Source organism: Saccostrea cucullata, unplaced genomic scaffold, assembly GCF_032062105.1.
Source record: "Saccostrea cucullata isolate Sc308-1 unplaced genomic scaffold, CSIRO_AGI_Scuc_v1 ctg2030, whole genome shotgun sequence".
NCBI classification, from domain to species: Eukaryota; Metazoa; Mollusca; class Bivalvia; order Ostreida; family Ostreidae; genus Saccostrea; species Saccostrea cuccullata.
The window spans coordinates 76,509-94,630 of record NW_026941055.1 but is presented as its reverse complement, the minus strand read 5'-3'; the positions used below and the strand labels follow the sequence as shown (position 1 = coordinate 94,630).

Here is an 18,122-nt window from a genome sequence, read left to right as displayed (position 1 = left end):
TTTCGGTTTCTTTTAATTCCAGAAAACCTAAAAAAAATTCTGGAAATAAAGAACTTATATAAGTACTCTTTATAATTTTGTTCTTCAAAATGAAACTGACTTACATACAGTGAGTAATAACGATATATCTCATTCTGTGCTTCTTTATATTTACCCAACCCATCTTTAAAAAGACTTGTATAATTGAGACTGCATACAAAAATACATATAACAGACCTAATAATAAATAAATTTAATAATCATTTGTTAAATTATGAAAAGCATGTATCAAAATATTGCTATCCCTACCAGGTCACACTCAGTTGATTTTGAACTAGTGAAACATATGGAGATAACGAACAGTATTTACAATCAAATGTCCATAAAACAATACAAAATAGGGGCAGAACAAACAAGGACCTCCAAAACATCAGAGATGGGATCAGGTGCCCTGGTAGACTGAGCATCCCCTGCCGACTGGTTATCCACCGTGTGCTCCCTTCCATAATCAAGAAATAAAGGAAACATTCGTCGTCAATTCAGTGACTAACAATCATATTTTTTGCAAAACCTTAGTCAGCATTTCAATCAATTATAAACTGTACTTGCTGACAAGGTCGTTGTATGACCATAGAACTTACGCAATAATGACTGAAAACGAGACTGTTGATGTTCTTGTTTCATAAACTTGTTTTTCAATAATTTATTTCCTTTTGGAAATTGATCATACGTATATCATGCTCTTGTAGATCGAATCAACTGAAAAATATAAGCTCCATATGCAAATGATGACGGTGTATTGCTGCATAGGTAACTGACGTTGACGATAAAAAAGTTAAATTCGCCACGTTTATTATAAAGCTTGGTTGTTACATGTAGATTACCATAACGTCTTTTTCTATTAAAATATAAAAATATAAAACAGATGTAACAGACTTTTTGGTATATATCGTATCAATGACAAAAGAATGAAATAACCATCGGCAATTTACGTCGTTGTAATATCAGATTGTCGAGTCGAAGACTGCATCAAGTGTTTTCTTCTTTTCACGTATACAGTTTTGAATAAAAAAGCTGCTTTATATGTACAAAACTATGTCTTCTTAAAACAGGACTAATTTAAAATATGATTTTTTCTTGTCAAATTTTAAACAATGAAAACAATTTACTATTGCATTATCATTCAACAACTGTAATGTGCTTAATACTAAGGAGCTTAGAAGTGAATTTACAGATAATAATGCATTTTCAATACATAATCAATAAAGCCCCGCCCTAACACCAGAACCCCTGATCCCGAGGCCATGAATTATGATATTTACAATTTAGGTAGAGGCAACCTTTTTCATCATTAGTTTGTACATATTTCATCGGCTTTATACCCAGCAACAGAGGAGAGGATTTTTAAAGGATTGATGCATTTTCAATACATAATTATTAAAGCTCCACCCTAACAAAAGGACCCCTGACCAAAGGCCATGATATTCATAATAGGGTAGAAGCAACCACATACCTCAATATTAATATACATTTAATTGTTTTCATAATACCCAGGGCAGAAAAGAAGAAGATTTTCAAAGAATTGTCACATTTTTACAGTGTGATCATTTGAGCACCGCCCTAGCACAAGAACTCCTGACCCTGAGGCCATGAATTATACAATTTTGGCTGCTTGATGTCCAGTTGTAAAGAAAAATATTTTTAAAGATTGCATTCATTTTGGTGGTTTTTGTCCCATCCGCCATACATCAGGCGGACAGAGGCCATTAAAATCATAATTCTTACTGCCATTTACCCACAAATGCTATATGCCAAAAATTGCTTGAAATTGGTTCAGTGGTTTCAGAGAAGAAGCTTTCTTCATCTTAAATATCTACTTACATGTACATGTAGTAGTTCATGGCATAATTAAGAAAGTAAAAGATTTTCATAGCATTCATGCACTTTCGCTTTAAAATCATTAAATTCCCACACTTACCTTAGAAAACCTAATCCAGAGGCCGTGGAATTCACAAATCGGAAAGAGGGATCTTTCCAAATCATATTTATGTATTTATTTCATTGGGTTTTTTTACCCGGGGGCAGAGGAGAGGTTTTTTCCACGAATTCACGCATTTTCATCAAAAAAATTATTAAAGCCCCGCCCTTACCCCAGAACACGTGACCCAAGAGATATGAATTTCACAAATCTGGATGAGGCTTCTTCCTTTGTACACATTTCATTGGTTTATTATCCAGGAGCAGACGATAGGATGTTCAAAGAAATAATAGATGTTCACTACATAATCAATAGAGCCCCACCCTAACCCCATAACCTTCAACTTAATGGCCATAAAACTCACAATTTTTGAAGAGGCAGGCTTTGTTACAACGCACTTTGAAAAATTCCGCACTTTGAATTTTTTTTTTCAAAATGCGTTCAATTTGGGTCTAAATCAACGTACTTTGAAAAAATAAAATTTCTTTTCAAAGTGCGTTAATATCGACCATATTAACTAACTTTAAGAAAATGTATTTGGACTTGCTCAATATTCTTGCAAATTTTAGGCATAATAAATAATTGAATCTTTTTGATAACTTGTCGGTGATGGGGTGGTCATTTCAGGATGTGAATATGAGCGATTTTGATTTTTCAATAATTTCAAAATTCTTACTCTCTTAAATGTTCCACTATCATTAGTTATTTTCCAGTTTACATGCATTTTATGTAAATTAATATTTTTTAACGTTTTCAACGTCATAACCGTACATACAAATACATATATTTAGGTTTTACCAGTTTATAATTTCTTGTTGTTATTCAACAGCATAGGGATCAATGCAACATATTATTACAACATATGGGCAGCATTGGCATCGGTACACTATTGTTTAGCAAAGATATACATAATATAGACATTGAAAATTGGGGATTGACTTTGGGTGCGGGGTCAATTTTCAATTATCTACCGACGGCTATGTATAAGGAAAATTAAAAAGTTGGACTGTAAAACTTTGTCTAATATAAGAAAAAATACCTAGGTAATTATTTTTCCCACATACCAAATGTTATAAAATTTGTAGAACTAATGTCAACTAAAAGCGAAAAGATGTTGAAACAGCTATGTTGTTTAATGTCTTTCAATATATTTTCCATCTCTTTTTATCTAACTCTTTCCTATTTTATTCACATGTCATCTTTATGTTATATATAAATTATGTACCTTTGACTAGTTCATATATATAATTTATATAAGTATGTTATTTGAATTCCATGTAGCAATCTTGGTTTGGCTGAATAAAATGAACTTGAACTTGAGACCTTCTAATCGTATTCTTCTTATTCTCAATTAGGTTAAGTCAATACATGTAAATTAAACAGTTTTTCGAAAGGTATAATTATGACAAAATGATTCTGTCAATTCCTAAAAATGATGTCTAGAATATTTGTTTTAGATATAATTTTTTCAAAGTACATTAAATCTTCTCATAGTTAAAATTTTGATGTACACTCTTAAAGCATTTTGAAAAAAAATTCCAAGTGCGTTTAGTGTGTCCCAAATTTAACACACTGCACTGATTTTTTTTTCAAAGTGCGTAATTTTTCAAAGTGCGTGGCCACAAGGCCTATGAAACATAGCTACTTTATTGAACTTTATTGAATGCTCAGGAGCAGATAAGAAAATTTCCATAGAAATAATGAATTTCACTGTAAAATCATTTAGCCCCACCAACACTAGAACCCCTGACCCCAGAGCCATGAAGTTCACAACTTTGGTAAAGGATTCAATGCTGATTACAATAATGCCATCAGTTTGACTTCTTAATGTCCAGAAGTATAGACGAAGAATTTTGAAGATTGCATTAATTTTGGTGGTTTTTGCCCGACCGCTCAGGCTTCAGGGAGGTTGAAAGGGGGCATGGAATTCACTTTTTTTCCCGTTCATCCATAGATTCTTTATGCTAAAATAGTTTGAAATTGCTTGAATGGTTGCAGGGAAGAAGCTTAAAATGTTCAAATGTTAACACACAACGAACGATGACGAGCGAAAACGGATAGCGATAGGTCACCTGAGTTGATTCATGTGACCTAAAAATTGTAAAATTAAACATTAAAAATTGTGTTAATATTGCACAATAATGAGAGGAAAGTGAACTATATCGTTGAACCCCGTGGAACACCTTTGTACAATTCTAAAGAATCGCTTCAATTTTCTCCCAGTTTTACACACTGTTTTCGATTGCTTAATTATGAATAGCTTAAGATAAGACTAATAGCTGCATTTCTAAAACCATACGCTAAAACTAGATTATGTGGAATAAAATCAAATGCTTTTGATAAATCAATCATTATTGCTGCTGTACTTTTTTTTATGATCAAGACCATACTTCCAATCCTCAACAATCTTTAGCAACACACTCTGACAACCATACCCTGGTCTAAAAGCTGACAATATATCATTAAAATGGCAATTGAAAAAAAAATCAGACAATTGACTATGAATAACCCTTTCAAAAATCTTTGACAATGTAGTAAAATCCTTTTTCCAAAACACTTTTCTTCTTGTGAAGTGGAACCACTTGTGAAATTTACAATATTGATCACAGGGTTCAAAATATGTTCATGGATAAGTTTAACAATTTTAGCCGATATACCATCAATCCTAGTAGCTTTTTTCAACCCCTTTTTGTTTTGTTAATTCATATACTTTCAAAGCCGTTGTCTACAGAGTGAAAAGAAATTGACTCAACAGCATCTTTATCTTTGATACTCTCACAGATTTTTACAATGCTAGGGTGTTCACTGTTTACATCAACACAATCCATTCCGATGTTTTGCGCAACATTTACAAAAAAATTGTTAAAAATATTGCATACTTCAACTTGATCAGACACAAGACTTTCGTTTTCAGACAGAATAATAATTTTCCTGACATTTTGAACATGGACCTTTGTTGGTCGAAAATGGCCTTTTACTTGGCCAAAAATCTTTTCTTTTTGGTCCAGCTGCACACCGTTCAATGAAGTTTTGGTTCAAAGGCTGAAGCTTAACTTTTGTTACATAATTTTTTGTTTTCTATAATTTTCTCAGTTTTGCTTAGACATGTTGGAGATACATAAATTATGCAGTTGTCGTTTCTGAAATATAATGCACCTCTTATTCATGTAGGGAGCTGGTTTTCCTAGTACTTTTCTTTTTTTCATTGGAATGTGTTTATCGATAACTCGAGTAAGATCATTGTGAAAATGATTAAAAACAGTGTCTGGGTCACCTTGTAAAACACCTGTCAAGTATTATATGACCTGAGCGCTTGCACATCCATATAAAAAATATAATAATTACCAAAATATATCTTAACATATGGCAAGAAACTTTTGGAAATCTATTTTTGTATTCATGAGACAGAAATTTTTCAAAGTCAAAGATTATCGACGACGTATTGTCAATTAACAAAGGTTATTTCCATTCACATGAGGACACGATATATTCCAATGAGCATGAAATAAGAAATGCCACAAATTCTGACACATCTGTTTCATTTTTGAATATTATACTAGAAAAAGACGTGAATTTTTATCTACAGCAAAGCTCTACGATAATTTTCTTGTCAATCGTCAACTTCCCCTACTTATGCAGCAATTATAATATACCCTTGTCACCTGCATACGAAGTTTATATCTCAGTTGATTCGATATAGAAGAGCATGTTCTACGAATGAATGAAGTTAGTTTTTGACGAATAAGTTGATGAAGCGTTGAAAGTCATCATTTCGTACCTGCAAGTTCTACTGCCAGTACAATGACCTTGTCAACAAATACAATATTTCTAAGTCATCCGATGACTGACTTTTTCATACTGATTGTTAGGCCATTATTATAACCCCCCCCCCCCCCCCCCCGCTTGAGAAGCGGTTGGGTAGAAGTAATCAGAATGTCCATCTGCCCGTCCGTCTGTCTGTTACGCTCTGGGGTACCCATTTCTTTTCCACAACTCCTCTCATACCACTGAATGAAAGTTGATGAAACTATCACAGAATCTTTATTGCATATTGGCATTATACTCCTCCTATTTTACCTTTTGATCCGACACATATTTTGGGATTCCCACAGCAAAACATGGACACTTCCATTAAATTTATATGGGAGGCCGGGGGTATCATTTATTGAGCTCAAAAATAACCTCTAGTTTACACACAGGATTATCGAAGAATGTTTTCTTTTTTCCCGAACACATCATGGAGCACAAGGCGTGTGTGACCAGGCGGCAGATGGTGATCACTCCACTATTGCACCTGATCCCACCTCTGATGTTTTTGAGGTCTGTGTTAACTCTGCTCATATTTTGTAAAGTTTTTTAACGTGCAACGTGGCCGAGCTTGGGTGTGTGGTGATATGTCTTGTATCACCGAGGCGTTACACTTAAGTTCGTTAACCTGTTAACTCAGGTTTTTGTTGACCAAATAAAATATAATCAAATATATACAAATACAATGGGTTTCTTCTTGATTGGACAATCACTAACTGTGGTCACCGGGTGTCTCCTGCTAGTAAATTTCTTCTTGTCCTGCCTTTCCACTAGTACTAGTACTGCTGCATCTTGGCACTTCCCCCACCTCTAATAGTGGTATGCCACCTCTCTCTACAACCAAGAGACTGCCTTATTCAGGTCTTACGTGATTTGGTCTACTGTGAAACACTTAGATGTTCATCCCCTGCATCCGTCTGCCTTATTCAGGTCTTACAACCGTATGCAAGAGAAGAAACAAACTAATGCTTATCCATTCCTTCACCAGAGAGGTCCCCTGAGTTCCCGTAACACAACATGTATTACCTCAGTGCAGCCCCCGTACACTGAGAATTAATATTTTTAGTGTTTAAGAATTTATATAAGAACGTAGGTAAAACGTTAAAACGAAACTAAATCACAAAAACCAATTTCCGTTTCAGTTTGATTGGATTTGAACTCGAATGCTGTTCGTTATCTTCACATGTCACAAAACACACAATTTTGAAAGACATAAGGCTATCATCACTGATATTTCCATTTGAGTGGTTGCAATCGAAAAAAGGAATAGCCATGCATATCTTGGAACATCATTTTTGGACACTTGAATATATATACGTTGATTAATTTAAACCACTTGCTTCAAACTACTGTGATAGCAAATAGAAGCAGAGCTCCATTTTTTTTAACGTTTTATTCGATGTTTTCGATTTGTTTGCATGGCACACCTCACTTTAAGCCACATGCTGACAATATTGACACCTCTCTTTAAGTCACATGCTGACAATATTGACATAATTGATAAGATCGTTCTATATACTCATAATTCTACTCTGAATTTTTAGATAAGATTTTTTAGTATTTTCTTGGTTGTATGATGTTTAACGCCCCTCTCAATCTTTCTAATGCATATGGAGACGCCACCACTGTCTTGCATTGCCGGTGGAGAGTTGCAAAATTTGTCTCATACTGGGCACTTACGGCCATTGAGCTGTAATGGGTCTTTTTTTAATGCCAGCACCTACTATGATAAGGGGCCTCGGTTAATAAGAGACCACTCTCCACTTGTCCAACATTGGGATTCGTACCCGCAACGTCAGTATCAACTCCTCACTCAGCGACTCTAGAGCAGACTCTCTAACCACTGCGCCACGCGGGTGACGTTTTAAAGTATTAATTAACTAAGTATAAACCGTTCACGGTAGCTCAGTTGTTAGAGCTCGTATCTAGCTCTAGCGACTGACTTAAGTCGATAAAAAATGGGAAGCAACTGTGCCTTCGCCATGCGCTCGGCACTTTGAAGTGAAAGTCGCGGGTGCTTCGGATGAGACATTAAAAACCGAGGCCCCGTGTCAGCAGCAGGCGTAGGGACGATAAAGATCCCTCACTGGTCAATGGCCCTGAGTGCCAAGTAAAGGTCAAAATTTGAAGACCTTCACCGGCATACGGTGAGGTCTCCAGAAGAGTGAAAAATTTTTGTGAGGGACGTTAAACAACACACAATCAATCAGTCAATAATTAAGTGTAAAGTTAAATCTGCGGTAAAAGTAAAAGGATATATGCCAATAATTCATGATTTTAATAATTAACCTTAAAGATTATAACATGTTATTATTTTTATTTTATCTAGGAATTTCATACAAAATACAGGATTTTATAATGAAAATTTATGAAAAATATAATTTCAAAGTTTGAGTCAAAGCCAAGACAATTTTAAAAGTTTAACAAATGATCATTAATGCATGTACGGATAATCTGCTGATGTTTGTCATAGCTGTCAAACATCTGTTCGATATCAAGTACGTGTACGTGTACGTGTATCTGCTTGTCTGATTTCTTCGTTATCAGAGATTCTTAACCTTTTCGACATTTATCTGTATTAGTTCGTACTGATAAAGCCTTCAGAATTGTTTTTGGTCAAGATTAATATGAATGATCCACATCATTTGTATCTTTAAAAGTTGAAAATGTTTCTGGGCTTCGTTATGTTACATGTTTTATACGTCTCATTTTCTATTAATCAATATATTTACAAATAAATGTAGTTAAATATATAGTCATATATATATTTCAAATCATGCATTTAGGTTGCGTTTCCTATTAAAAATTCACATCTACTTGTGTTTGCTGGAAATTAAAAATAGCATCTCAGGCGGTTCCCTGAAAGAGATAGGAAGGTTTCTGGAACGCGTCCCTTTCCAGAAGACATTATTTTCGGTGATTCCTGTGCATTTTAAAAGTCATTTTTATGCTTTTGATTACGTAAGATGTAATAAAATTCGGTTATCAAATTCTCCTTTATTTCGTTTTGCGTGGTGGTAAACGCAGAATTTAATTTTGAAATAATAACCATAAAAAAATCTGGTTTTACTTTTGTGAATTTTTGACACTTGAATAATTAAAAAAATTATCTCAATGGGCTTTGAACTATGTATTTTTGGTCCTGATGTTTTATTTTTTGTTTGCATGGAACAGAAAATGTTAAAAAAAGAAAGAAAAAGACATTAAATACAATGGACAGACATTCCTTGTGTACCTGTTCAAAAACATTCCCTTTACTTTCTGTACAATTTTTAAGATCGATAAAAATAAAAAACATGTTCTTACAGCAATTTTTTTTCACAATTTCTACACAACAAAAGAATGTTATTACGGTTATCATAAGACAAAGGAAGGTCCAAACAAACTAGGATACCCATTTTTTTTCTTTATTTGCACTTAAGCACTGATAACAGCTTAATTTGTCAAGTTTTCAGAATGCAGAATTATGCTTAATTAGCACAAGGTTACGTTATATAATACATTGGAAATCTGAACCAGCCAAGAGTAAACACAATTCCTAGGAGAGAAACAGAAAAGGTACATATGAATTCTGAATATTAATTATAAAATTATTATTTTTTTATTAAAAGTTTCTCTTCTTCTGTAAAAAAAAATCCTATATATTTATTTTGCCCCTATTTATATTATGATTACATATAGTAGCAACTAACAGTAAAATGTACAAAATAAGGACTACAAGTTTGTTGGAAAAAATATTGCAATCGCTAAATTTTTAATTTTTTAATTAATCAACTGTTTATATTTAAATAATTTTAATTATTTTTGTTAAAGTATTTTTTTCTCGTCATTTTTAAATGAAAAATGAAGATAACAAGCAATAATTAAGCTCAAAAGTCCACTAATGTATCAACACTAGAAATTTGGGACAGAGCAAACAGGGACCTCAAAAGTATCGATTGTACGTGTCACGGAGCAGCAAACATCCCTTGTTAACCTGTCATTCCCACCTTGTGCCTCCTGATATGATCAGGAGAAAAATTCATAGGACATTTTTCTTAAAAATAATGGCCAAAAATACTTTTGAAATGAAATCATTTTCGATGTAAATAAGTTTACCCCTTTTCATTAAAAAAAAAAAAGTCATCGTTGATATCAAAAGCCACGTTTTCAATATTTCGTACGGAAGAGTTGTATAAAGTGATAAAAAGTCGTACAGTTTGATGCTTTATATTTTGGTAAAATCGCCCGCGTGGCGCAGTGGTTTTTACAAAACAATTAAGGAGTGCCTTACGTTACCAATGACTGCGGGACGTGGAAACCGGTCCTTCGGATGAGACCGTATAAACCGAGGCCCCGTGTCGCAGTAGGTGCTGGCAAAAAATCACTGCTCAAAAACCCTGAGTGCCTAGCATAGGACAAAATTTGTAGCCCTCCACCGGCAAGTGGTTTCTCCATATGAGTGAAAAAAGAGGGACGTTAAACAATATACAATCAATCAGTCAATCAATCAATATATTTTTATTTTTGTGATTTCTAATGTTCAAATTTTTTAAGCATTCACATCTTTTTACAACACTTGCCGAATGCATTGCTGTTCAATGCTATTAATACTTTCGAAAGGAAAAAGGGGAAGTGTTTGTAAAACTTTTTCTGGAACCCGTTATATATCTTTGTTTTACGTATATGACATGTAACCCTTAAGCTCAATCGGTATATATAGAACACTGGATCGACAAACCAGAGGTTCAGGGCCTCTAAATCTGTTACGTTAAACGCCCACGGTTGAAACTAGGTGTTCTCTTGCTGGTGAAAATGAATACCCCTAAAACTTCGCCCCACAGGCGTCAGCACTTCGAAAAAGATGAGGACATCTCATATTCTAGAGAGGATAATGTATAAGCGTTAAATACGAAGCTTCCTTCTAGCTTGGGCTAGTGGGTTAACCTTTAACTCAATCGGTAGAGCACTGTACTGGCACAGCCATAGGCTCCGGGTTCAATCCCGAGCAGAGGTACATAAAAGTCTTTGATACCGAGAATTTAGAGAAAAAAAAATGAATTAAGCGTAATCCGTAATTAACGTCACATAAGTTTGTACAGTACATTAATACATGTAGGTGGTGTTTTGTGTAATAGTAATTTCATGTAATTTATTAATTGATTATTATTGATTTATTGATCAATTACTTTACGATTCATTTACAGTGTGAAAATGGCTGCAATGACTGAATTGAATGGTGCGTTTACATTTATTGCCATAAATTATTATCATATCATTAGATATAATTCGTAAACTTATGTATTATGGTATAGCTACTGTAAGCAGGAGCAGTGACCTATATACTATTTTTACATGTAGTATATATATTCCTTTTAGGAAAAATAAAATGTAATGTTTACAACCACTTAATAGTCCCAAACCGGTGAAACCGGAGAGGGGATATAGCTTTCCACTTCGTCTGTTCATCTTGCTGTCTAGCTGTCAAGCTGTTTGTCCCTCCGATTGTCTGTCAATCTCTTCCACATGGTTCCACATTTTATTATTTCTAAACGCTTGCAGTTATTGAACTGATGTTTGGTATGTAAGTGTATCTTTATGAGTAACAGATCAGGTTTGCATTTTGTTATGCTTCAATGATTTTTGACAAAAGTGTGGCATGTTTAATTTTTTAGAAGTTTCCACTTTTTTTCTAGACGCTTGCAGATTTTGAGTCAATTTTTTATGTGTGACTTGATCTCGATCAGTTAAAGACTAAGGTTTAATAAATTTTTATGGAATTGTGGCATTAATTTTTTTTTTAGTTGGGAAACAGATTACGCTAACCTTGAGGGGATATATTGCTAATGCAATGCTTTCAGAATGCTTGTTTATAACATGAATTACATCAGCATATGTAAGTTAATTGCAGCTGTTCGAATATCAGTATATACTCTGATTTCATAATGACTCCGCCTCTTTCTTCTTTTGAATGTCAACCACCTACGCACAGCGTCACCTCGGCTCATTGACATTTCTGCCAAATGACATCTCGTCTCAGATCTAGACGTATCGGTCGAAGATTTAAAACAGGTCCGGCCATACATGCCATCTCGGCCCAATTAAGAATTTACTATGAAATATATGTTCAGTTGTTGGACATAAATTAAATACCAGCTGAAACAACAGGCCCAGGGCCTATTAGGTCATCCGAGTATCATACAACTTTCCAACAATTGAATTTGGTTCGTGTTTTTAACCAGAGGCCATGAGATTTACAATTTCAAAAGACGCATCGTTTTTTATCATAACTTTTTTAATACACTTAGCATGCTTACTTTTATTACTCAAACCCAATACACAGATTAATAAATAGAGACAATATTTTCAATTAATTAATTAATAAGTTCAATGAATTAAACCATTTTACAATATGTATGACATATCTACTGATCCATGTATTTTTTGCAAGACTGACATATTGATTTATTGTAATGGTAGAGAAAAGACAGAATACGTCACTCTTTATATTTTTTTTGTAAAAGTCAATTTTCTTGAGAGCTAGTAGATTTTTAAAAGTAGTGGACTGAGAACTTTATCAGCAATTCGTCTTGCATGTCAAGTTAAGGAACCATTGTCTGTTGGTATTTTATACTTGAGCCTTTTCTTTATATACAGCTGACTTTGGCAGGGAAACAGATAATGATGCAGAGGTAGTACTTTCAAAGACTGAGATGCAGAGGAAAAGAACCCTGAAAGACATAAAGTTCTCAGATCACATGCAGTCTATAGAAAAGATACATACAGGAACGTAAGGATATGAATTTAGAACAAGATAATAACAATATTAATAGATTTATATCCAACTTTTTACAAAATTGTGGTGCCATGTTTCATTCGCACATATATTTTTTTGACAAATTAAATTGTTGCAGATTTCTCTTATAAGACCTTAATAAATTTTTAATTTTAGTTACACGTAAATATACATATTACGAAAGGTAATGAAAATGGTCGTTAACTAATTGAATTACTTCCACAAAAGAAATAAAATATCTGTAGAATCACAATTTTTCGTGCGCACAAATTTTCGTTGATTTGTTTTCTAAATAGTTTCCAGGGCACTTAGTTTCGATGTTTTGAAAGTATCCCTATCAATTATATAGTCATATAAAAATTTCGGGTGGAATTTCATTTTGTTGACAATAAGGAAATAAACGAAAATTAGTATTCAAGAAAATTTCAGTCTTTACAGTAGGTTTTAATGTTCATTATTTTCTAAAAAAAAAAAAAAAGTCATCTTTGATTTTACTGCAGATGTGCCACAGTTCTGCCATGCACGAATCACATGATCTAGGTCGTTGCGTGCACGTGATATATGTTCCGCTGTCTTTTTATAACAGTGTGTAAAAGAGTTTTCCGATTTTCATATTTCTTACCGTTTTAATTTATTTTTATATAATAAGAAGAACAGCCAATTTTGTCAGATATTGCCAAGTTACGGCAATAGGATGGGTAGTTAAGGATATCCTTTCCCAGATTTAGCCTGGTGAACATCACAATCTGAGTCCTTTGTCTTTGCTTGTTCAATGTTGAAAAAGTATGGATACATATCTTTTTATCATATCTGATATGTTTAAAGGGGTATGGACACAGTTTCTATTGATTTTTTAAAACCAATTTTAATTTTTACAATTCCTACCTAAGGCATCATCTAAAGATTAGCAAAAATTTGAACATCATTTGTTAACAAACGAGATACAGAACTTGAAGTTCTTCATAAGGTAAACAAGGCTCGTGCCTTGTCATTGTTTTCATATAGAAAAAAATAATATTTATAACAAAATGAAATTCAGCAGAGCAATAGAAACTGTATAATTGCATTTCAACTTAACTTCATTTTGAAAATATATACTCTGAATGAACATATATTTTAGTGTATTAACCTATGTAAACAAAGACATGACACAGACCTTGTTAACATAAAGGTTTGGAGCTCTAAATCTGTCCTGTTTCTCGATAACTGACGTTCAAACTTCTGATAATCATTAGAGAGACCATTTTTAAATATTGGTAAAAATGGAAAATAAATTTTGAAATTTTAGTTGAAACTGTGTCCACGCCCCCTTAAAGTCTAAAGGAACCGAAATTTGGAAATTTAATAATTGTTTATTTGTTAAGATATTTTTTAACTATAGCTTATAGATCTTTTATAACAAATTGTTCAGCAAAAGACACGTGCTTTCACTTTGTAACAGAGCAGAAATCATTTTAACCACTTCCCTTAAATGAAACAAGCAATCCAATGAATGCTTGAACTTCTGGCAAGTATATTGTCTTCATAAAACTTGTACATATTCAAAATATAATATGCTACTGCAAAGGAGTTAAGAAGATCTAAATTAAACGTTACAGCCCTGTGTTGCCTCAGTAAGACTGAATCAATCATGTTTTGTCACAAATCACACACATACATGTATTGACGTTATATTAACACTGTGACGTCCAAGCATGGAGCAATGCATTACATTACATCTGATATTTATGGAACTTGTCTTTGACTATAGGTGCCAAATTTCAGTGGAAAAATTGAGTTTGTTAATACCGGTATAGAGATAGTTTGCGGACTTTTTGATCCCTCCTCGTATTTCTTACTTTACACAATCGCGTATCTGTCTCAACAAGTTGTATAATAAACGTCATCTTGTCAGATGTTAAAATTATTCTGACATTTGCAGGAAGTTGTTCAATACTGACCCCAAATCAGAACAGTAAAAATTTCTGAATTTTATTGTGTGTAGCTGTTATGATGGTGCTTCTCCCTTTCTTTTTTTCTGGGAAAGGGTTAAAGGCTCTTAAGGATTCCCATAATGGTGTATGTGCAGGAGTAATTTGATCATTCCCGCACAGATTTCGAGTCAAGGCATTAATGAATGGCTATTTTATTAATATTTCTTACCTGAACTCAAAAATGAAATTAGGCATATTCAGAATGATTTATCTATATTTTTTTTCCTGTAATATGTCACCATCACAACATGAATTTATGTGCCATGTTTACTGTCCTTGATCTTTTTTTTTAATTTTGGGACAGCCAATGAGAGTTCGAAATCTATAGGCAGCGGATCTATAAAGGAATTACCTTATTTCAATTATATATAGCTGTTTACGAAAACATTTCAAATGGGATGGTACTTAGTTGAAAATTATAACAATTTATTTTGCATACAGTCACCGTATTCAAAAATGTATTTGTACTTTATCGGAGAGGGCTGTGGAATTTTAGCCCTCTCCAGAAAATGTCAGGTGAAATAAAAAAAAAAAAACTCGGAGATTCGGCTACATTATTGCATTACGCATAATGTTGGTAATATATTCTGATCAATTATTTTGGTTACTGGTGTAATTTTAGATCCCTCGACATAAGAATTACAATCAATGGTGAATTGTATGGATATGATATTCCAATACCAACAGGAGAGAGAATATACCCAGACAAAACAGTTCTAGACGTAAGAACAGAAACATACAGAAATAACTGACATTTTTAAGATTTTTTTATCTAAATTCATTTAAATGTAATAATTATTTTTAAGGTCCCGCTAGGATTTGTTGATGCTCTATAGCAATCAGTCGTCTGTCAAGCTATGCCATTACTTGTTTCACTTTAATACTTAAGTCTGCAAATTTTCTTTATTGTCCAACGAAGCTCAAAGTTTGTATATTTTTTGAATAGGCTTTAAGACTAATTTTAATACCAATTTTAATTCTTGTCATCCAGTCTTTCTTTGAAATGAGGTTTATTGAATTATAATTTTCACTTGACTTTACAGTTTACTTTGTGGGGACCTTGCTGAATAGTCAGTATTTTTTTTTTTATTTTGATATGTTTTGTTTACAATTTTCTTTTATTGATTTTCTTGAATAGCCAAGTAACGATACAATCAAGGTCAAAATTTTCAAGGAAACCTTATTCAGTCTGAAGAGCGCCATGATGAGATGAACCAGGATTTAGTGTGTGATAAACACACACCAATCATGCGTATGGTGTAAGAGGTACATTGTTGGTGGTGACAGTTGTATCCACATTTCTGTTCTTATGTATTCCATTATTAATCAAAGCTTTTTTTAAAATGTAGATGTGTCTTTTTGTCTAAAAGAGGACGGATTTTAATTCATGTATTTGTATTATAAAGTACTTTCTTCTTTATTTGAAATTAAAGAAACTACAATTCTTAGACTTTATTTACCAGGTCCAATTATATTTTATAGCTGTACATTATTTTCATATCATTATTATTTAAACACGATAAATGTATCTACCTGTGCAGACAAAAATTGCTTCAAGACTGTGATTCACGATTATGCTTTTTACTGGAAACAAATATCTTAAATCCATGAAATGTGTAAATAAAATAAGATGAAAGTGTTTTAATCTAATTAAAATTTTAGATCCTCTTGCACATTATATAAAAATAGATTTAAGATCGTAAGCTGCGAGTGCGAACGGATCTAACATCTAATATTTACTAGACTGAGAGTGTTTTTAAGGAATTTAGTTCCATTTGTTAACTATCTATAAGGGGCTTCTAGTAAGAGTATTGATATAACACCCATCGTAGTTAAAACTTTTATTCATATTTTGTTCAAATACATATTTTTTTAATTCCAAAAAGACCTTTCAAATTCCAGGAAAAAAGAAAATATATGTACTCATAGTAGTTTTGTTCTTCTCAATAAGTCGGATTTTATTTAGTAATACATAATATGTTTATCTTTTATTAATAAAAGATTAAAAAAAAAAAAACCAAAGTCTGATTTAACGCTCTATTCTGGATATTCTTTTGCATTACATCAGGTTCTGAGCTATGCATCGGCCTTTCGTTTCTTCCTTGATACTGATAAGTTGAAAATAATCGACACGTACATGACAACGGGAAATTTTACAACTAACTGAACCATGCGATAATATGCACTTAATATTCATGTCATAGAAATATGACGTTTCCTTTTCCCTGCAAGCAATTTATAGCACAGTTTACAAATTTTTCTTCAAATTAAGTGAAAATAATACGTAACTAGAAACGATCTCGTTGCGAGCAACGAGAGGTCTTCCGTCCGATTTAGGAAAAAAAACCCCTAAAATCGAGCTGAAAAAGTGATAAAAATATTTGGTCACAAAAGAAGATTGAACCCAGTTTGTCAGCGTGAAAATCAAACGCACTTTTTTACCTTTTTTTATTCCGAACGCGCTTAAATTACGCTATTGAGTCCACTGCTCTAAATGTACTTATATATACTTCTTCAACAATACACCTGTTTAAAAAATTACGAAAGGCGTGCTACTATTCATAATTTCGCGCCAAACGCCACGAGTAAATCTTAGCGCCTTTTCTTTGGAATGTTCCATTAAATAGGTATGATAGCTTCAATAAAATTAAGAAAAAGGAACGTTCTTTAAGCTTAAATTTCGAGGTTTAGAAAGTATATTTAACGGATTGTACATATTTTATATCTAATATAGGTTATTAACACAAAAGAACTGAAATGGTAATCATTTTTAACTTTTTTTTTTATTTCCCGTTTTCCCCCAAACTGAACTAACACCTTCATGAAAAGGTAGAAATGGTTCGCTGAAAGATATGTCTCGCCCTACGACGGTCAAGGAATCAGATATCATTTATGTTCAATGTTCAGTGTTCAACTTTAAATATCTTTGAGAAAAGAATGTTAATATAAACTAAATTAAACGGTCTTTTAAAATATGATTTTCTTATTTTTGTCTCTTCTGTTTGTTTAATATGACACAAGTGTGCATCGGAAAAACAGTGGTTACGTTTTATACTTACTATATACATCGATATTGTTTCTTGAAAAACTATTACTTATAACCATCATCATCATCATCATGATAATTTAAAATCTGCAAAAACAAATGATAGTAGGTATCTCTCATATGCACATTCAGTCTTTTCTTTTTCTACTTTGAGAACCAGCCAAAACCAATAATAGAAAACGTTAGAAAAGACCCTGGAATAAATCTTTAGTTTTACACAGAATTGTAACGTTATTACTACGTGACAATCCAGTAGTCTTAACCTTTCATTTATCCCTATCTTAATTTCGTTTAAGCAAACGCTCGGATGCCTCCATAAACCCCTACTCGCGAAATGGCGGTGTTGACAGAGACAGCCGCCATCTTGATCCCGCTTCGTATTTTCAAATGTTAATATCTAGAGTTCAGACTAACCAATATTCAAACAAATTATATAGTAAGCTCTGTTGAAAGAGTGTCTTTTAGCATTCCAAAAAGAAATTAAAAATATTGAAAATCAAAAAAGTTAGAAAATTCGATTTTTTATCTTCGCATCTCCTTACGACAGGAAGTACTGACGACGAA

The 18,122-nt window shown here is 33.0% G+C and overlaps 1 protein-coding gene across 1 annotated transcript; it reads left to right on the top strand.

Annotated features, from left to right (window-relative positions):
- Positions 1-9,246: 9,246 nt before the first annotated feature.
- Positions 9,247-16,797, top strand: LOC134257027 (uncharacterized). The gene is made up of 5 exons (XM_062739682.1): positions 9,247-9,322; positions 10,951-10,982; positions 12,401-12,533; positions 15,135-15,234; positions 15,651-16,797. Exons 2-5 carry the CDS (start codon positions 10,958-10,960, stop codon positions 15,723-15,725), a joined length of 333 nt encoding a protein of 110 aa, XP_062595666.1. The 5' UTR covers positions 9,247-9,322; positions 10,951-10,957; the 3' UTR covers positions 15,726-16,797.
- Positions 16,798-18,122: the final 1,325 nt, after the last annotated feature.

What these genes read in the sequence shown, in the direction of transcription:
- LOC134257027 (XM_062739682.1), top strand. Translation starts at nt 10,958, where the DNA reads ATGGCTGCAATGACTGAATTGAATG. An exon ending in TGCAATGACTGAATTGAATG is followed by an intron (nt 10,983 to 12,400) that starts GTGCGTTTACAT and finishes CTTTATATACAG; the next exon opens with CTGACTTTGGCAGGGAAACA. An exon ending in GAAAAGATACATACAGGAAC is followed by an intron (nt 12,534 to 15,134) that starts GTAAGGATATGA and finishes GTGTAATTTTAG; the next exon opens with ATCCCTCGACATAAGAATTA.